At 39.1% G+C, this 21,559-nt stretch overlaps 1 protein-coding gene across 2 annotated transcripts in view; it reads left to right on the plus strand.

Moving 5' to 3' along the window:
* Nucleotides 1-20,676, plus strand: part of l3mbtl1 (L3MBTL histone methyl-lysine binding protein 1) — a 136,887-nt gene extending 116,211 nt beyond the window's left edge. The window contains exons 20-22 of one of the 2 annotated variants that reach the window (XM_077515146.1): nucleotides 17,019-17,176; nucleotides 17,309-17,371; nucleotides 18,596-20,676. In XM_077515146.1, coding sequence (XP_077371272.1) covers nucleotides 17,019-17,176; nucleotides 17,309-17,371; nucleotides 18,596-18,730 — 356 coding nt within the window. In that variant the 3' untranslated portion in view covers nucleotides 18,731-20,676. Of the gene's footprint in view, nucleotides 1-17,018; nucleotides 17,177-17,308; nucleotides 17,372-18,595 lie in introns of those variants that run through there. The other variant, XR_013282596.1, reaches the window with a different exon arrangement.
* The last annotated feature ends 883 nt before the right edge of the window (nucleotides 20,677-21,559 follow it).

Consider the following 21,559-nt stretch of genomic DNA (forward strand, 5'->3'; position numbering starts at 1 on the left):
TGCGCATGTTTAGACCCTCAAAACTGGCGTTGTTTTCTTGGCGAACAGTGCTTAGCCACGCCCACAGCGATTCGCGAAAACTCACAAACTTCGTGTTGTGACATCATGAAGGCCGAAACCCTCATCTGAGCAAATATGAGGTTGGTCCAGTTAACGTGTTTGGAGAAAAATGTACAAGAAAATTCGTAAGAAAAAAAATTGCCACTAGGTGGCGCTATCAGTAAGATGAAATATAAGTTCGTAGATGTCTTAAGGGCTGGACTCTCATCAAATGTGTGAAATTTTGAGAAGATAGGATCATCTCGGTCAAGTTCATGCAGCTTTTATTGTCACGAAAAATTTTCGGACTTTGCGTCACCGTAGCGGCCACGCCCTTTGGCGAAAAGTTACAATATTCGGTGTGGGGCATGATCAACATCTTAAGGCTTTTCTGACCAATTTTCAACTGGATCCCTTCAACGAGCTCGGCACAGTAGCTAAAAACGTAAAGTATGACATTTATTGTTACCACTAGGTGGCGCTATATGTATAACTGAATTTTATCATATAGATGCTTTCAGGCCGTGACTATTACGTTGCCTGAGAAGTTTGAGATTTTTTGGAGCTTGAACATGGGAGTTATCACACTTAGAATGAGTTGACATTTTTTGTACAAAATACCGTATGTGGGGTATTTTTTTTTCACGCCTGAAGGGCTAGGTGGCGCTGCATATATAACTGAATTTTGTCATAGAGATACCTTCAGGCTTTGACTATAAACATACATGTCAAGTTTGGGATTTTTTGGAGCATGTACCGGGGAGTTATTAAGCATATCCTTTTTCAGTGCGAAACACAAAATTTGATGCCCCGCCCTCATCATATAGTATTTCCAAAAGTCAAGATTTTTCTGCCTGTAGTTGGCTCAGGTCTTGACATGGTCCAGGTCTAGTCTAAAGTCAGTCGGATGAAATGTGTAGGAGAAGTGGGCAAAAGTATGCCCCCTGAAAATGTGCAAAAATCGTCAAAAATGGGACATTCAAAAATTCATAGCTCACTTCCTGTTCATTTTAGCACATGGGTCCAAGAGACTTTTTTGTAGGTCTTGGACTCCCTCATACACCTAAAAATTTTCGTAGATCTTGCTTAAACGTACAATCGGGGCTGCTTCGTTAAAAATTTCTAGGGGGCGCTATTGAGTCATTTTTGTAAAAATAGGACAATACATGATAAAATATTGCTCATTTTGCCAGGCCAGATGTGTGTGCCAAGTTTCATGAGTTTCTGCGCATGTTTAGACCATCAAAACTAGCGTTGTTTTCTTGGCGAACAGTGCTTAGCCACGCCCACAGCGATTCGCGAAAACTCACAAACTTCGTGTTGTGACATCATGAAGGCCGAAACCCCCATCTGAGCAAATATGAGGTTGGTCCAGTTAACGTGTTTGGAGAAAAATGTACAAGAAAATTCGTAAGAAAAAAAATTGCCACTAGGTGGCGCTATCAGTTAGATGAAATATAAGTTCGTAGATGTCTTTAGGGCTGGACTCTCATCAAATGTGTGAAATTTTGAGAAGATAGGATCATCTCGGTCAAGTTCATGCAGCTTTTATTGTCACGAAAAATCTTCAGACTTTGCGTCACCGTAGCGGCCACGCCCTTTGGCGAAAAGTTACAATATTCGGTGTGGGGCATGATCAACATCTTAAGGCTTTTCTGACCAATTTTCAACTGGATCCCTTCAACGAGCTCAGCACAGTAGCTAAAAACGTAACGTCTGACAATTATTGTTACCACTAGGTGGCGCTACATGGATAACTGAATTTTATCATATAGATGTTTTCAGGCCGTGACTATTAAGTTGCCTGATAAGTTTGAGATTTTTTGGAGCTTGAACATGGGAGTTATTAAGCATTTGCTCTTTCTGGACAAATGAAATTTTAAAGGCAATATTTGATGCCCCGCCCCCGTCATATAGTATTTCGAAAAGGCAAGATTTTTTCCCCAGTTGTTCTCTCAGGTCTTGAGATGATAAATGCCAAGTTTGAAGTCAATTGGATGAAAAATGTTTGCAAAGGGGGAAAAAGCATGACCACAGTGAATGTGCCAAAATAGGCCAAAATTGGACATAAAAAAATTCATAGCTCACTTCCTGTACATTTTAGCTACATGGTCCCAATAGACTTTTTTGTGCGTCTCGGGGTGCTACACGTGCCTGCCAATTTTCGTTGCTCTAGCTCAAACATGCCGGGCTTGGTTTTTATTTTTCTATGCTAGGGGGCGCTATAGAGTCGCGTTGTTATGACGACTTCATAATATCAAATTTTTCGCCGGGCCTGAGGAGTGTGCAAAGTTTGGTGAGTTTTCGTAAATGTTTAGGTACCCAAAATCGTGATCGTTTACGGAGAAAAAGAAGAAGAATAATAATAATAATAACTAGAGCTGCGAGCAGCTATAAAGGGCCCTCGCAACCCGGGCCACGTTGGGGTATTTGCACGTCGGGGTACTGGCATGCTGGGGTACTGTCAAATAGGAAACCATCTAAATTTTAAACGTTTTTGCCATGCTTTGTGTTTGTAAAGTTTCATGGAAAGGCCAAAAATGATGCACAATTAACAAAATAAAATCAAAATGGATTGGCACATGGCTATATAGAATACTTTTTGAATATATTAGGCATGCCTGCCAATATTCACACATCTAGCTGAATCATATAATCGGAAAGACTTCATAAAAATGTCTAGAGGGCGCTATTGAAGCATTTATTGCAAATTTAATAAGAAATCTCTAAAATATTCATGCTTATGACAAGCCTGAAGTGTGTGTAAAGTTTCATGAGTTTTTGCACATGTTTAGACCCAAAAAAAAAGCAGCATTTTACTTGGCAAACAATGCATCGCCATGAAACGGTGTGGGACAAAATAAATAACTTTCGATAACTTTGTATCTTAAACATCTTAAGATGAAGCACACCAAGTTTGAAGACAGTCGGATAAATTTTGTAGGAGGAATTCGTTAAAATATGACCCCTAAAAAAGGCCACAAAAAATGGCTACAAATCCCAACGTAAATCAAAATGGCGGACTTCCTGTTTGTTTTGGAAGATGGTTCCAAGAGACTATTTTGTACATCGTGGGCTCTTATGTATGCCTCTAAATTATCATAGCGCTAGGTGAAACGTACAACCGGGAATGCTTCGTTAAAGAGGAGTTTTTTACCTCAAAATGTGATGACCGGCCCTTACGGGACTTCCTGTTGGGTTTAGCACATGGCACCAAGAGACTTTTTTGTACATTGTGGGCTGTTAAATTTGTCTCCAAATTTTCGTAGCTCGAGCTGCTTCGTACAACTGTGAATGCTTCATTAAGAGGGAATTTTTTCCTTTGCAAACTGTGCATGCCACGGCAATAGCGTGCGACGAAATAAAAAGCTTTCAATAACTTTTCATCTTCAACATTTTAAGATGAATCACACCAAGTTTGGAGATGATCGGATAAACTCTGTAGGAGGAGTTCGTTAAAATAAGACCCCTATGAAATGGCCCAAAAAATGGCAACACGTTCCAAAGTAAATCAAAATGGCGGACTTCCTGTTCGGTTTAGCATATGGTTCAAAAAGAGTTTTTTGTACCTTGAGGGCTGTTACATATGTCTTCAAATGTTGGTAACTCTAGGTGAAATGTACAGCCGGGAATGCTTCATTAAATAAGAATTTTGAAACACAAAATTTGATGCCTCGCCTCTGGCGGACTTCCTGTTAGGTTTAGCATATGGTTCAAAAAGAGTTTTTTGTAGATCATAGTCTGTTACATATGTGTACCAATTTTCGTGGCTCTCAATTAAACGTACCACGGCAATGCTTTGTTAAGTAAGAATTTTGAAACTGTAAATTTGATGCCCCGCCACCGTCATATAGTATGTCAAAAACTTTAGATTTTTTACCATGATGTTGTCCCAGGTGTTGAGATGGTACAGCCCAAGTTTGAAGTCAATCGGGTTAACCGTGTAGGAGAAGCGGGCAAAAGTATGACCCCTGTAAATGTGCAAAAATGGGCCAAAATTGGACATTCAAATACTCATACCTCACTTCCTGTCTATTTTAGGGTACACATATCAAAGAGGTTTTTGTTCATCTGGATGTGCTACAGGTGCCACACAATTTTCGTAGCCATAGGACAATCGTAGCGGGACAGGGATCCGTTAAACCTATGTAGGTGGCGCTACAGAGCCATTTTTCATGTATCATGTATGGCGACTTTAAAATATCAAATTTTTCGCCAGGCCCGATCTCCGTGTAAAGTTTGGTGAGTTTTCGTTCATGTTTAGTGCCTCAAAAATGTGGTTGTTTGCGGAAAAGAATAATAACAAAGAAAAAGAAGAAGAAGAATAATAATAAGAATTCCTTCAGGAACAATAGGGACCTCGCAGCGGTCGCTGCTCGGGCCCTAATAATAATCCGATCGAAAAACAATAGGGACCTCGCAGCGGTAGCTGCTCGGGCCCTAATAACTAGAGCTGCGAGCAGCTATAAAGGGCCCTCGCAGCCCGGGCCACGTTGGGGTCCTTGCACGTTGGGGTACTTGCACGTTAGGGTACTGGCACGTTGGGGTACTGGCATATTGGAAGTAAAATTTCTTTGAAAATGGCAGAATAAACGTTTACATGTAGAATATTTTTTTTGCCAGTGTGTGTCAAGCTCAACGGGTTTTGGTGATTGTTAAGACCTGCAAAAATCAGCGTCCTTTTTTATTTTTAGGCAATGAGTTGCCCTGATTGGTATTTTTTGTAAAAGTGTATATATACATCATCGCTCGTTGTACTCATTGCACAATGTTACTTTTATTGTCCAAAGGGGCAATCAAAAATGAATAAAACAAAATGGAAACGTACATACGTTTGGATCGGTGTGAAGCCAGTGAACAATTTGAGTGGTGGAAACTAAAAGAATATTCATAAATGACTTAGTCATCACACTTAGAATGAGTTTACATTTTTTTGTACAAAATACCGTATGTGGTTTTTTTTTTTTTATATAAGCCTCAAGGGCGAGGTGGCGCTGTATTTATAACTGAATGTTGTCATCGAGATACCTTCAGGCCTTGATTATAAGCATACATGTCAAGTGTGGGATTTTTTTTGGAGCATGTACCGTGGAGTTATTAAGCATATCCTTCATTCACGATATTGCTTTTAATGTCCACAGAGGCTATCAAAAATAAATAAAAATATATATATGTTTGGATAAGTCTGATGCCAGTGAACATTTTGAGTGGTGGAAACTAAAAGAATATTCATAAATGACTTAGTTATCACACTTAGAATGAGTTTACATTTTTTGTACAAAATACCGTATGTGGGGTATTTTTTTTTATGCCTCAAGGGCTAGGTGGCGCTGCATATATAACTGAATGTTGTCATAGAGATAGCTTCAGGCCTTGACGATAAACATACATGTCAAGTTTGGGATTTTTTGGAGCATGTACCGGGGAGTTATTAAGCATATCCTTTTTCAGTGCGAAACACAAATTTTGATGCCCCGCCTTCATCATATAGTATTTCGAAAGGTCAAGATTTTTCCCCCTGTCGTTGGCTCAGGTCTTGACATGGTCCAGGTCAAGTCTTAACTCAGTCAGATGAAACGTGTAGGAGAAGTGGGCAAAAGTCTGCCCCCTGTGAATGTGCAAAAATTGTCAAAAATGGGACATTCAAAAATTCGTAGCTCACTTCCTGTTCATTTTAGCATATGGGTCCCAGAGACTTTTTTGTAGGACTTGGGCTCCCTCATACATCTAAAAATATTCGTCGTTCTTGCTTAAACGTACAACCGGGGCTGCTTCGTTAAAAACTTCTAGGGGGCGCTATTGAGTCATTTTTGTAAAAATAGCACAATCAACAATAAAATATGGCTCATTTTACCAGGCCAGATGTGTGTGCCAAGTTTCATGAGTTTCTGTGCATGTTTAGACCCTCAAAACTGGCGTTGTTTTCTTGGCGAACAGCGCTTAGCCACACCCACAGCAATTCGCGAAAACTCACAAACTTCGTGTTGTGACATCATGAAGGCCGAAACCCTCATCTGAGCAAATATGAGGTAGGTCCAGTTAACGTGTTTGGAGAAAAACGTAGAAGAAAATTCGTAAGAAAAAAAATTGCCACTCGGTGGCGCTATCAGTTAGATGAAATGTAAGTTAGTAGATGTCTTTAGAGCTGGACTCTCATCAAATGTGTGAAATTTTGAGAAGATAGGATCATCTCGGTCAAGTTAATGCAGCTTTTATTGTCACGAAAAATCTTCAGACTTTGCGTCACCGTAGCGGCCACGCCCTTTGGCGAAAAGTTACAATATTCGGTGTGGGGCATCATCAACATCTTAAGGCTTTTCTGACCAATTTTCAACTGGATCCCTTCAACGAGCTCAGCACAGTAGCTAAAAACGTAAAGTATGACATTTATTGTAACCACGAGGTGGCGCTATATGTATAACTGAATTTTGTCATATAGATGTTTTCAGGCCGTGACTATTACGTTGCCTGAGAAGTTTGAGATTTTTTGGAGCTTGTACATGGGAGTTATTCAGCATTTGCTCTTTCTGGACAAATGAAATTTTAAAGGCAATATTTGATGCCCCGCCCCCGTCATATAGTATTTCGAAAAGGCAAGACTTTTTGCCCAGCTGTTCTCTTAGGTCTTGAGATGATAAATACCAAGTTTGAAGTCAATGGGATGAAAAATGTTTGCATAGGGGGAAAAAGCATGACCACAGTGAATGTGCCAAAATAGGCCAAAATTGGACATTAAAAAATTCATAGCTCACTTCCTGTACATTTTAGCTACATGGTCTCAATAGACTTTTTTGTGCGTCTCGGGGTGCAACACGTGCCTGCCAATTTTCGTTGCTCTAGCTCAAACGTGCCGGGCTTGGTTTTTATTTTTCTATGCTAGGGGGCGCTATAGAGTCGCATTGTTATAACGACTTCATAATATCAAATTTTTCGCCGGACCTGAGGAGTGTGCAAAGTTCGGTGAGTTTTCGTGAATATTTAGGTACCCAAAATCGCGATTGTTTGCGGAGAATAAAGAATAATAATAATAATAATAATAATAATAATAATAATAATAATAATTTTTACAAAAACAATAGGGACCTCGCAGCGGTCGCTGCTCGGGCCCTAATAATAATAATAATCCGATCGAAAAACAATAGGGACCTCGCAGCGGTAGCTGCTCGGGCCCTAACTAGAGCTGCGAGCAGCTATAAAGGGCCCTCGCAGCCCGGGCCACGTTGGGGTCCTTGCACGTTGGGGTACTTGCACGTTAGGGTACTGGCACGTTGGGGTACTGGCATATTGGAAGCAAAATTTCTTTGAAAATGGCATAATAAACGTTTACATGTAGAATATTTTTTTTGCCAGTGTGTGTCAAGCTCAACGGGTTTTGGTGATTGTTAAGACCTGCAAAAATCAGCGTCCTTATTTATTTTTAGGCAATGAGTTGCCCTGATTGGTATTTTTTGTAAAAGTGTATATATACATCATCGCTCGTTGTACTCATTGCACAATGTTACTTTTATTGTCCAAAGGGGCAATCAAAAATGAATAAAACAAAATGGAAACGTACATACGTTTGGATCGGTGTGAAGCCAGTGAACAATTTGAGTGGTGGAAACTAAAAGAATATTCATAAATGACTTAGTTATCACACTTAGAATGAGTTTACATTTTTTGTACAAAATACCGTATGTGTTTTTTTTTTTTTAAATATATTATGCCTCAAGGGCTAGGTGGCGCTGTATTTATAACTGAATGTTGTCATAGAGATACCTTCAGGCCTTGATTATAAGCATACATGTCAAGTGTGGGATTTTTTTTGGAGCATGTACCGTGGAGTTATTATGCATATCCTTCATTCACGATATTGCTTTTAATGTCCACAGAGGCTATCAAAAATAAATAAAAATATATATATGTTTGGATAAGTCTGATGCCAGTGAACATTTTGAGTGGTGGAAGCTAAAAGAATATTCATAAATGACTTAGTTATCACACTTAGAATGAGTTTACATTTTTTGTACAAAATACCGTATGTGGGGTATTTTTTTTTTTATGCCTCAAAGGCTAGGTGACGCTGCATATATAACTGAATGTTGTCATAGAGATAGCTTCAGGCCTTGACGATAAACATACATGTCAAGTTTGGGATTTTTTGGAGCATGTACCGGGGAGTTATTAAGCATATCCTTTTTCAGTGCGAAACACAAATTTTGATGCCCCGCCTTCATCATATAGTATTTCGAAAAGTCAAGATTTTTCCCCCTGTCGTTGGCTCAGGTCTTGACATGGTCCAGGTCAAGTCTTAACTCAGTCAGATGAAATGTGTAGGAGAAGTGGGCAAAAGTCTGCCCCTGTGAATGTGCAAAAATCGTCAAAAATGGGACATTCAAAAATTCGTAGCTCACTTCCTGTTCATTTTAGCATATGGGTCCAAGAGACTTTTTTGTAGGTCTTGGGCTCCCTCATACACCTAAACATTTTCGTAGATCTTGCTTAAACGTACAACCGGGGCTGCTTCATTAAAAATTCCTAGGGGGCGCTATTGAGTCATTTTTGTAAAAATAGCACAATCAACAATAAAATATTGCTCATTTTGCCAGGCCAGATGTGTGTGCCAAGTTTCATGAGTTTCTGCGCATGTTTAGACCATCAAAACTGGCGTTGTTTTCTTGGCGAACAGTGCTTAGCCACACCCACAGCAATTCACGAAAACTCACAAACTTCGTGTTGTGACATCATGAAGGCCGAAACCCTCATCTGAGCAAATATGAGGTAGGTCCAGTTAACGTGTTTGGAGAAAAACGTAGAAGAAAATTCGTAAGAAAAAAAATTGCCACTAGGTGGCGCTATCAGTTAGATGAAATATAAGTCAGTAGATGTCTTTAGGGCTGGACTCTCATCAAATGTGTGAAATTTTGAGAAGATAGGATCATCTCGGTCAAGTTAATGCAGCTTTTATTTTCACGAAAAATCTTCCGACTTTGCGGCACCGTAGCGGCCACGCCCTTTGGCGAAAAGTTACAATATTCGGTGTGGGGCATGATCAACATCTTAAGGCTTTTCTGACCAATTTTCAAATGGATCCCTTCAACAAGCTCAGCACAGTAGCTAAAAACGTAAAGTATGACATTTATTGTAACCACTAGGTGGCGCTATATGTATAACTGAATTTTATCATCTAGATGTTTTCAGGCCGTGACTATTACGTTGCCTGAGAAGTTTGAGATTTTTTGGAGCTTTAACATGGGAGTTATTAAGCATTTGCTCTTTCTGGACAAATGAAATTTTAAAGGCAATATTTGATGCTCCGCCCCCGTCATATAGTATTTCGAAAAGGCAAGATGTTTTGCCCAGCTGTTCTCTCAGGTCTTGAGATGATAAATGCCAAGTTTGAAGTCAATTGGATGAAAAATGTTTGCAAAGGGGGAAAAAGCATGACCACAGTGAATGTGCCAAAATAGGCCAAAATTGGACATTAAAAAATTCATAGCTCACTTCCTGTACATTTTAGCTACATGGTCCCAATAGACTTTTTTGTGCATCTCGGGGTGCTACACGTGCCTGCCAATTTTCGTTGCTCTAGCTCAAACGTGCCGGGCTTGGTTTTTATTTTTCTACGCTAGGGGGCACTATAGAGTCGCGTTGTTATGACGACTTCATAATATCAAATTTTTCGCCGGGCCTGAGGAGTGTGCAAAGTTCAGTGAGTTTTCGTGAATGTTTAGGTACCCAAAATCGCGATCGTTTGCGGAGAATAAAGAATAATAATAATAATAATAATAATAATAATTTTTACAAAAACAATAGGGACCTCGCAGCGGTCGCTGCTCGGGCCCTAATAACTAGAGCTGCGAGCAGCTATAAAGGGCCCTCGCAGCCCGGGCCACGTTGGGGTCCTTGCACGTTGGGGTACTTGCACGTTGGGGTACTGGCACGTTGGGGTACTGGCATATTGGAAGCAAAATTTCTTTGAAAATGGCATAATAAACGTTTACATGTAGAATATTTTTTTGCCAGTGTGTGTGTCAAGCTCAACGGGTTTTGGTGATTGTTAAGACCTGCAAAAATCAGCGTCCTTTTTTATTTTTAGGCAATGAGTTGCCCTGATTGGTATTTTTTTGTAAAAGTGTATATACACATCATCGCTCGTTGTACTCATTGCACAATGTTACTTTTATTGTCCAAAGGGGCAATCAAAAATGAATAAAACAAAATGGAAACGTACATACGTTTGGATCGGTGTGAAGCCAGTGAACAATTTGAGTGGTGGAAACTAAAAGAATATTCATAAATGACTTAGTTATCACACTTAGAATGAGTGTACATTTTTTGTACAAAATACCGTATGTGGGGTATTTTTATTTTTTTTTATATAAGCCTCAAGGGCTAGGTGGCGCTGTATTTATAACTGAATGTTGTCATAGAGATAACTTCAGGCCTTGACGATAAACATACATGTCAAGTTTGGGATTTTTTGGAGCATGTACCGGGGAGTTATCAAGCATATCCTTTTTCATTGTGAAACACAAATTTTGATGCCCCGCCCTCATCATATAGTATTTCGAAAAGTCAAAATTTTTCCCCCTGTCGTTGGCTCAGGTCTTGACATGGTCCAGGCCAAGTCTTAACTCAGTCGGATGAAACGTGTAGGAGAAGTGGGCAAAAGTCTGCCCCCTGTGAATGTGCAAAAATCGTCAAAAATGGGACATTCAAAAATTCGTAGCTCACTTCCTGTTCATTTTAGCATATGGGTACAAGAGACTTTTTTGTAGGTCTTGGGCTCCCTCATACACTTAAAAATATTCGGCGTTCTTGCTTAAACGTACAACCGGGGCTGCTTCGTTAAAAATTTCAAGGTGGCGCTATTGAGTCATTTTTGTAAAAATAGCACAATCAACAATAAAATATTGCTCATTTTACCAGGCCAGATGTGTGTGCCAAGTTTCAGGAGTTTCTGTGCATGTTTAGACCCTCAAAACTGGCGTTGTTTTCTTGGCGAACAGCGCTTAGCCACGCCTACAGCAATTCGCGAAAACTCACAAACTTCGTGTTGTGACATCATGAAGGCCGAAACCCTCCTCTGAGCAAATATGAGGTAGGTCCAGTTAACGTGTTTGGAGAAAAACGTAGAAGAAAATTCGTAAGAAAAAAAATTGCCACTAGGTGGCGCTATCAGTTAGATGAAATGTAAGTTAGTAGATGTCTTTAGAGCTGGACTCTCATCAAATGTGTGAAATTTTGAGAAGATAGGATCATCTCGGTCAAGTTAATGCAGCTTTTATTTTCACGAAAAATCTTCAGATTTTGCGTCACCGTAGCGGCCACGCCCTTTGACGAAAAGTTATAATATTCGGTGTGGGGCATGATCAACATCTTAAGGCTTTTCTGACCAATTTTCAAATGGATCCCTTCAACAAGCTCAGCACAGTAGCTAAAAATGTAAAGTATGACATTTATTGTAACCACTAGGTGGCGCTATATGTATAACTGAATTTTGTCATATAGATGTTTTCACGCCGTGACTATTACGTTGCCTGAGAAGTTTGAGATTTTTTGGAGCTTGTACATGGGAGTTATTCAGCATTTGCTCTTTCTGGACAAATGAAATTTTAAAGGCAATATTTGATGCCCCGCCCCCGTCATATAGTATTTCGAAAAGGCAAGATTTTTTGCCCAGCTGTTCTCTTAGGTCTTGAGATGATAAATGCCAAGTTTGAAGTCAATGGGATGAAAAATGTTTGCATAGGGGGAAAAAGCATGACCACAGTGAATGTGCCAAAATAGGCCAAAATTGGACATTAAAAAATTCATAGCTCACTTCCTGTACATTTTAGCTACATGGTCCCAATAGACTTTTTTGTGCGTCTCGGGGTGCTACAGGTGCCTGCCAATTTTCGTTGCTTTAGCTCAAACATGCCGGGCTTGGTTTTTATTTTTCTACGCTAGGGGGCGCTATAGAGTCGCGTTGTTATGACGACTTCATAATATCAAATTTTTCGCCGGGCCTGAGGAGTGTGCAAAGTTTGGTGAGTTTTCGTGAATGTTTAGGTACTCAAAAATGCGATCGTTTACGGAGAAGAATAATAATAATAATAATAATAATAATAACTAGAGCTGCGAGCAGCTATAAAGGGCCCTCGCAGCCCGGGCCACGTTGGGGTACTTGCACGTTGGGGAACTTGCACGTTGGGGTACTCGCACGTTGGGGTACTGGCACATTATGAGCAAAATTTCTTTGAACATGGCATGACAAACCTTTACATGTGATTTTTTTTTTGCCAGGTGTGATGTGTGTGACAAGCTCAATGTGTTTTGGTGATTGTCAAGATGTGCAAAAATCAGCTTCATTTTTTATTTTTAGGGAATGAGTTGACCTGACTGTTTTTTTTTTGCAAAAGTATGTATACCCATCATCGCTTGTACTCATTGCACAATGTTGCTTTTATTGTCCATAGAGGCGATCAAAAAAAATGAAACTGAATAAAAAAACTACTGTTGTTTGGATCGGTCTGATACCAGTGAACATCTTGAGTAGTGGAAAGTAAAAGAATATTCATAAATGACTTAGTTATAACACTTACGAGTTCACAAATTTTGTTCAAAATACCGTTTTTTTTTTTTTTTTTTTTTTTTTTTTTTTAATGCCTCAAGGACTAGGTGGCGCAGTATTTATCACTGAATTTTGTCATAGAGATACCTTCAGGCCTTGACTATAAATATACATGTTAAGTGTGGGATTTTTTGGAGCATGTACCGGGGAGTTATTCAGCATATCCTTCATTCACGTTACTGCTTTTAACGTCAATAGAGGCTATCAAAAATAAATAAAACTAAATAAAAAATACGTATGTTTGGATAGGTCTGATGCTAGTGAAAATTTTGAGTGGTGGAAAGTAAAAGAATATTCATAAATGACTTAGTTATCACACTTAGAATGAGTTTACATTTTTTGTACAAAATACCGTATGTGGGGTATTTTTTTGTTTTGCCTCAAGGGCTAGGTGGCGCTGCATATATAACTGAATGTTGTCATAGAGATACCTTCAGGCCTTGACTATGAGCATACATGTCAAGTTTGGGATTTTTGGAGGATGTACTGGGAAGTTATTAAGCATATCCTTTTTCAGTTCGAAACACAAAGTTTGATGCCCCGCCTTCATCATATAGTATTTCGAAAAGTCAAGATTTTCCCCCCTGTCGTTGGCTCAGGTCTTGACATGGTCCAGGTCAAGTCTGAAGTCAGTCGGATGAAACGTGTAGAAGTGGGCAAAAGTATGCCCCCTGTAAATGTGCAAATATCGTCAAAAATGGGACATTCAAAAATTCGTAGCTCACTTCCTGTTCATTTTAGCATGTAGGCCCAAGAGACTTTTTTGTAGGTCTTGGGCTCCCTCATACACCTAAAAATATTCGTCGTTCTTGCTTAAACGTACAACCGGGGCTGCTTCGTTAAAAATTTCTAGGGGGCGCTATTGAGTAATTTTTGTAAAAATAGCACAATCAACAATAAAATATTGCTCATTTTACCAGGCCAGATGTGTGTGCCAAGTTTCATGAGTTTCTGTGCATGTTTAGACCCTCAAAACTGGCGTTGTTTTCTTGGCGAACAGCGCTTAGCCACGCCCACAGCAATTCGCGAAAACTCACAAACTTCGTGTTGTGACATCATGAAGGCCGAAACCCTCAACATTTGTCACACTTAGAATGAGTGTACATTTTTTGTACAAAATACCGTATGTGGGGTATTATTATTTTTTTAATATATATATATATATATGCCTCAAGGGCTAGGTGGCGCTGTATTTATAACTGAATTTTGTCATAGAGATACCTTCACGCCTTGACTATAAATATACATGTCAAGTTTGGGATTTTTTGAAGCATGCACCGGGGAGTTATTAAGCATATCCTTCATTCACGATATTGCTTTTAATGTCCACAGAGGCTATCAAAAATAAATAAAAATATATATATGTTTGGATAAGTCTGATGCCAGTGAACATTTTGAGTGGTGGAAACTAAAAGAATATTCATAAATGACTTAGTTATCACACTTAGAATGAGTTTACATTTTTTGTACAAAATACCGTATGTGGGGTATTTTTTTTTTTATGCCTCAAGGGCTAGGTGGCGCTGCATATATAACTGAATGTTGTCATAGAGATAGCTTCAGGCCTTGACGATAAACATACATGTCAAGTTTGGGATTTTTTGGAGCATGTACCGGGGAGTTATTAAGCATATCCTTTTTCAGTGCGAAACACAAATTTTGATGCCCCGCCTTCATCATATAGTATTTCGAAAGGTCAAGATTTTTCTGCCTGTAGTTGGCTCAGGTCTTGACATGGTCCAGGTCAAGTCTGAAGTCAGTCGGATGAAACGTGTAGGAGAAGTGGGCAAAAGTATGCCCCCTGTAAATGTGCAAAAATCGTCAAAAATGGGACATTCAAAAATTCGTAGCTCACTTCCTGTTCATTTTAGCATATGGGTCCAAGTGACTTTTTTGTAGGTCTTGGGCTTCCTAATACACCTAAAAAAATTTGTAGCTCTTGCTTAAACGTACAACTGGGGCTGTTTCGTTAAAGATTTCTAGGGGGCGCTATTGAGTCATTTTTGTAAAAATAGCACAATCGACGATAAAAAATTGCTCATTTTGCCAGGCCAGCTGTGTGTGCCAAGTTTCGTGTGTTTCTGTGGCAGTTTAGGCCCTCAAAATTGGCGTTGTTTTCTTGGCGAACAGCGCTTAGCCACGCCCACAGCGATTCGCGAAAACTCACAAACTTCATGTTGTGACAGCATGAAGGCCGACACCCTCATCTGAGCAAATATGAGGTAGGTCCAGTTAACATGGTTGGAGAAAAACATTGAAGAAAAATCGTGAGAAAAAAAATTGCCAGTAGGTGGCGCTATCAGTAAGATGAAATATAAGTTTGTAGATGTCTTTAGGGCTGGACTCTCATCAATTGTGTAAAATTTTGAGAAGATAGCATCATCTCGGTCAAGTTAATGCAGCTTTTGTTGTCACGAGAAATCTTCAGACTTTGCGGCACCGTAGCGGCCACGCCCTTTGGCGAAAAGTTACAATATTCGGTGTGGGGCATGATCAACATCTTAAGGCTTTTCTGACCAATTTTCAACTGGATCCCTTCAACGAGCTCAGCACAGTAGCTAAAAACGTAAAGTATGACAATTATTGTTACCACTAGGTGGCGCTACATGGATAACTGAATTTTATCATATAGATGTTTTCAGGCCGTGACTATTAAGTTGCCTGATAAGTTTGAGATTTTTTGGAGCTTGAACATGGGAGTTATTAAGCATTTGCTCTTTCTGGACAAATGAAATTTTAAAGGCAATATTTGATGCCCCGCCCCCGTCATATAGTATTTCGAAAAGGCAAGATTTTTTCCCCAGTTGTTCTCTCAGGTCTTGAGATGATAAATGCCAAGTTTGAAGTCAATTGGATGAAAAATGTTTGCAAAGGGGGAAAAAGCATGACCACAGTGAATGTGCCAAAATAGGCCAAAATTGGACATTAAAAAATTCATAGCTCACTTCCTGTACATTTTAGCTACATGGTCCCAATAGACTTTTTTGTGCGTCTCGGGGTGCTACACGTGCCTGCCAATTTTCGTTGCTCTAGCTCAAACATGCCGGGCTTGGTTTTTATTTTTCTATGCTAGGGGGCGCTATAGAGTCGTGTTGTTATGACGACTTCATAATATCAAATTTTTCGCCGGGCCTGAGGAGTGTGCAAAGTTTGGTGAGTTTTCGTAAATGTTTAGGTACCCAAAATCGTGATCGTTTACGGAGAAAAAGATGAATAATAATAATAATAATAATAATAATCCGATCGAAAAACAATAGGGACCTCGCAGTTGTAGCTGCTCGGGCCCTAATAATAATAATAATTTTTCCAAAAACAATAGGGACCTCGCAGCGGTCGCTGCTCGGGCCCTAATAATAATAATAATAATAATAATAATTTTTACAAAAACAATAGGGACCTCGCAGCGGTCGCTGCTCGGGCCCTAATAATTTTTACAAAAACAATAGGGACCTCGCAGCGGTCGCTGCTCGGGCCCTAATAATCCGATCGAAAAACAATAGGGACCTTGCAGCGGTAGCTGCTCAGGCCCTAATAATAAGAATTCCTTCAAAAACAATAGGGCCTCGCAGCGGCACCGTCGCTGCCGCTGCTCGGGCCCTAATAAGAATTCCTTGAAAAACAATAGGGCCTCGCAAGCGGCACCGCCGCCGCCGCTGCTCGGGCCCTAATAATAATAAGAATACCTTCAGGAACAATAGGGACCTCGCAGCTGTCGCTGCTCGGGCCCTAATAAGAATAATAATAATAAGGAAGAATAATAAGAAGAAGAATTCCTTCAAAAACAATAGGGCCTCGCAGCGGCACCGCCGCCGGTGCCGCCGCTGCTCGGGCCCTAATAAGAAGAATTCCTTCAAAAACAATAGGGCCTCGCAGCGGCACCGCCGCTACCGCTGCTCGGGCCCTAATAAGAAGAATTCCTTCAAAAACAATAGGGCCTCGCAGCGGCACCGCCGCTGCCGCTGCTCGGGCCCTAATAATAAGAATTCCTTCAGGAACAATAGGGACCTCGCAGCGGTCGCTGCTCGGGCCCTAATAAGAATTCCTTGAAAAACAATAGGGCCTCGCAGCGGCACTGCCGCCGCCGCTGCTCGGGCCCTAATAATCCGATCGGAAAACAATAGGGACCTCGCAGCAGTAGCTGCTCGGGCCCTAACTATACAAAACATACAAGGACTGTGACAGTCTTGTCACCGGTCATAACCTCAATATACTCAATATAACCACAGGTCATAAATTCAATATACTACAGTAAGATACATTTTGCATTACAATATTGCAATACATGAAAGGTATGTAAGAAGTATTGCTCATTATTATGAATTGGATATCTGTACCTATATGGAGCATATAATGAAAGTACATATTGTTTTTTGGCCATCAGACATGTCTTCCGAGTGCGTCTATCCGTCGTTGTTTGTGTCGGCTCTGAGCGGTCAGTCAGACCGCACTCTGTCTCTGTGCTGGGAGCAACACTGTAAACTGCTACCTGGTGTCCTGGGCATTCCCGCTAGTCAGGTGGCGGCTTGGAGTGTGGAGGAGGTGAGCTGGTGATTTTTCATTTCTTGTCTATTTTGCGTACCGGTACCATATGGTGTAGAAAGCTCTATATAAATTGAGTCCATTTACTATTTCAACTAACTAATGTGATATTTTGGGTGTCTTCTACTGCAGGTCTTCAACTTTGTGCATAATTTAATTGGCTGTGAGGATCAGGCCCGTCTTTTTAAAGAAGAGGTATGATGCCCACATCACGTGTCTGACTGAATCACAGTACAATGGAACCTCTAAATCAGAATGTCCCAGAACTCATACCAAAATGTGCAAAAAGTAGCATCTAACTTTGTTTTTGTCACTTAACAAATGCATGTTTGCCACTGTCCATCCCTCCCTATTACCACAAAGTAAGTGAACACTTCACACCCGTAGAGGGAATGTGAAAAAAGATGCTCGTGAATGATTTTTGGGTGGATAGAGTAGTACAAAATTGTTCTGATGTAAGAGTGCTGTTACTTCAGAGTAATATAAATTGAAGTAAAGATAAAAAAGTAGTCCTCCAAATAATCACTTAAGAGTCAGAAAGTATTCAGTGAAAAACTACTCAAGTACTGAGTGATTAAGAAACTTGTGATCAATTTATTTTAACTCATTTACTCCCAGCCATTTTCATTGAAGAAACCCCCTTTTGACAGATTTTGCAAGGTCCACAGAATATTTTCTATTGGTATCAAAACATGGAACCTACAAAAAAAAAGATTAGTCTCTTCTTTCATCAGGAAAAAAGTATATTTGTATCTGTTTCCATTTTGCAGCCATTAACATTAGAATATAGCCAAATTTAATCAATATTCACATTCCTGGTGAAAACACTGACAAACAGAGTTTGTTGCAACATGGCCCTGGCTGATCTCTTATACTCTGCTGCCACCTGTTGGTCGTGTTTTTAATAACTACCATTGCTTTAAGCCACCTCTTCATGTCAGAAGCTGCATCAAAGCCTTCTGTATACTCTTGCATAAAAAAACAAAAAAAAACAAAAAAACGTGTAAACACGTTTTTGGGAGTGAATGACAAAATATTAAAAACGTTTTTACACATTTTTGCGCATGAATGAGTTAAAACTAACCATGTACATCAACTAAAATAGACCAACTTATCTGTTTTCTGAGTTTGGTCATGTGACGTTCCCAAGCTGAGCCTTCATTGGTTATTAGCTGAGCAACCGTGATTTTGTTTTCAGTTGACAGCAAGTTGCAAAATGGCTGCTCCTTGAGATAGGTTAAAAAACAAAAAACAAAAAAAAACGGTGTATTTTGCTGCTTAACTCATATTTCACAAACGCACTATTAATCAGAATGCCGTGTTCACACTAGTGTGAGATCATTCACGTTATCACAGGAAACAAATGTTTTGGGTTGATTTCCCATTGAACTACTTGTTTTGCGCCACTTCCCACGGCAGATGATTGACGGCGAGGCCTTCCTACTACTGACTCAGACCGACATCGTGAAGATCATGAGCATCAAACTCGGCCCCGCCCTCAAGATCTCCAATGCCATCCTCATGTTCAAGAGCACGGACGAGGCTCTCAAATGACTCGGCCTCCTCGCTCGGGGTTAGAGTGAGGTCGTGGGTGCAAGTCATCACGTGCCAAATTCATACTGCAAGGCAACGACCCCTTGCCTGAGCCCTTTCTGTGTGTTTCGTGTCCTGTGCCCATCAGATGGTGTGGAGAGACGTACCCGTTCGTACAAGTAAAGGACAATTTAGGAAGAATGTGACGGATTCAAAATAGATACCAGGGTGAGTGAGAGAACATCATAACATTTTAGTTGAAGAAAGGCTTGCGTCATTGAACTTAACTTTCCCAAAAATTGAGTTCTTGCTCAGTAATGTCGCTGGAAATGACTCAAAGAAGTGACAAAATGCTATAACAAGTTCTATTAGATATTTTGTTTTTGTTTTTTTTAACATTTTGAAAATAATATCAAGATTTACACTCTGCTAATTATGGACGTTTTGTCACTGCCATTTCTGATTTGCTATGTAACAGCCAATCAGTTTGATCCGTTACTGCAACTGCTGACACCCTTTATCATATACAATCTGGTGAAAACAGCTAGCCGATTCATTTATGTCATATCTGAGAAGTACAATGACTGGAAAAAGTACAACGTCTTAATTCTTCACATGTACTAAGATAGAAATGATAAACCTCTTATCTGGTAGCAATTGCTGAAGAATTTGTGAACAAAAATGATGAACACATAATTTGGGAAAATTTTAATAGTTGACATTACAGAAAAAAAAGTGTCTTTATATTGTTAAAAGAAAAGAAAGAATTAGGACAATTGTATATCATTGACTGAACCAGGTGTAAGGGAAATCGGTCCAATTAAAATAATCGTTACACAGGTAAACAAATATTATTTTAAAAAAATACTAAATACGTTTACATCAGATATGCCTTTTTCTCAAATTTTCTTTATTATACTTTTCTTCAACTTGCACTCTTTCGGACTCATTTCCAGCTGTAAGATTCACATTCGTCCATTTAAAAAAAAAATCTCTTCACTTGAAAGTTTGTCCAGCGTGGGAATTTTATTAAATAAAAAACCTCTGCCAGATGTATTTCATTGCAACGTGACATCCACTGTTCAGCTGCGGAAAACTGCAGACAACTTGAATTTCTAAAACGCACAATCATTATTTAGTGAAGTCTTGGGTTCCCCATTTTCAAAAGCACAATCAGTGTTGCCATTTTAGCAATCTCGTGGATATATTTACTAACTTTTCTGTCCGATATAGCAAATATAAAAAAAAATAAAATAAAATTTAAAAAAAAGGAATTATTGGGAAAAGCAATACTGATGCAACACAAATTCAAAACAAAAATTACATGGCAGGGTAGCAAATAAGTTTTGTTGTTCAGAATGAATTGAAATTCTGGTTAAGAGCAACATGTGAAGTTTAAATGCAGTGTAAAAAATTAAAAGTGACTAAGATATAATGCAGTAAACTAGGCCGGCCATTGAAGTTCCTGGAAGCTTCTTTTTTGTGCAATAATAATAATAAACTATTTCTGTATTTATAGTTGAAAGAGGTCTAACTGAAAGTTTGTGACTGATGTGTTTTTCAGGTTTTCTTTTTGCCTTTGTGTTTTGTGGCTCAAATGTGTCCCACCTTGAGTATACTGCTTAAAAAAAAAAGAGAATATTCTGAATCTAAATGACAGAACTTTTATTGCATTATTTTTGATGCAAGGAATTTTATTTGTGAATGCATTGGCATTGGAGCACAACTGTGAATCCCAAATGGGATTAGCGTGTTTAAATCACTATGAACAAGTTTACATTAATAATGTGTTCTTTGACAGGTTTACACTTGTGTCATTGTCATGATTGGATTTTGTGCGTTAATTTCACTGGAATGTCTTAAGGGCTCTTGGCTTTTGTGTGTGTCTCTCTCTGATGTGTGTGCGTGCGTGTGTGCTAAGATGATGTTGAATCACAAATGTCATTCAAATAAATATCCGAAGTTGACTTTATTTTTTCGTGAATTCTTTTTTACAATTACTATGTACACTCACATAATGGAGTGAAATGTACTGCTGTTTGTTGCAATATTGACTATAAACGCGCTTTGCTTATAGCATATCCCCCTATTGACCATATTGACATCAACACATTGTGGTGGTACGTCTCTCGTCTCGCTCCATTAGGCTTAGCTGCCATATGGTAAACATGCAGTATACAAGAATTTTTTTGTAGGTCGAACCTTGACTGTTGTGAGATGGTCTACAATCACTGATTGTATGACATACTAAAAATAGGTTGTCAAGTAGATTTTAGCGATTAGGGGGTTATTTTTACAACAACAACAAAAAGCTTTCTATAATACTACAATTCCACATTTTCTATACTCATCAGTTTTTTACGGAGAAAGAGAAGTTTTAGATTTTTTTTATTATTACTATTTTTATGAAGTGTTTTTGCACACAACACACAAACATAGTGATATCTCCATGGACAAGTCTTTCCTAAACCATGCAACAATTCAAGCTTGATTCAGTGTCTGGTGAACAGGATTATTATAGTTTTGGAATTTTTCATTTTAGTTCATTTTGATTTCATTTTGAGTATTGTTTTTTAAATTTAGTTACTTTTATTTAGTTTTCAGGTTTGTTCTGTTAGTTTTTATTAGTTTTAGTTATGTATTTAACAAATGCTTCATTTTAAATGTAGTTTTAGTTAGTTTCAGTATTAGTTTTAGTTTTTATATGTATTACTTTGCGTAACATTTAAAAAAAAAAGACACCATGGGAGTGACGTCATCTGAAGATGCTTTTCTATTGGCTGCTGTTAGATGATGTCACTTTTGTGTGACACACTTTCAAACGTCCTTTTCCGGTTAATATCAAAATAA

The sequence above is a fragment of the Festucalex cinctus genome, chromosome 2, assembly GCF_051991245.1.
Source record: "Festucalex cinctus isolate MCC-2025b chromosome 2, RoL_Fcin_1.0, whole genome shotgun sequence".
NCBI classification, from domain to species: domain Eukaryota; kingdom Metazoa; phylum Chordata; class Actinopteri; order Syngnathiformes; family Syngnathidae; genus Festucalex; species Festucalex cinctus.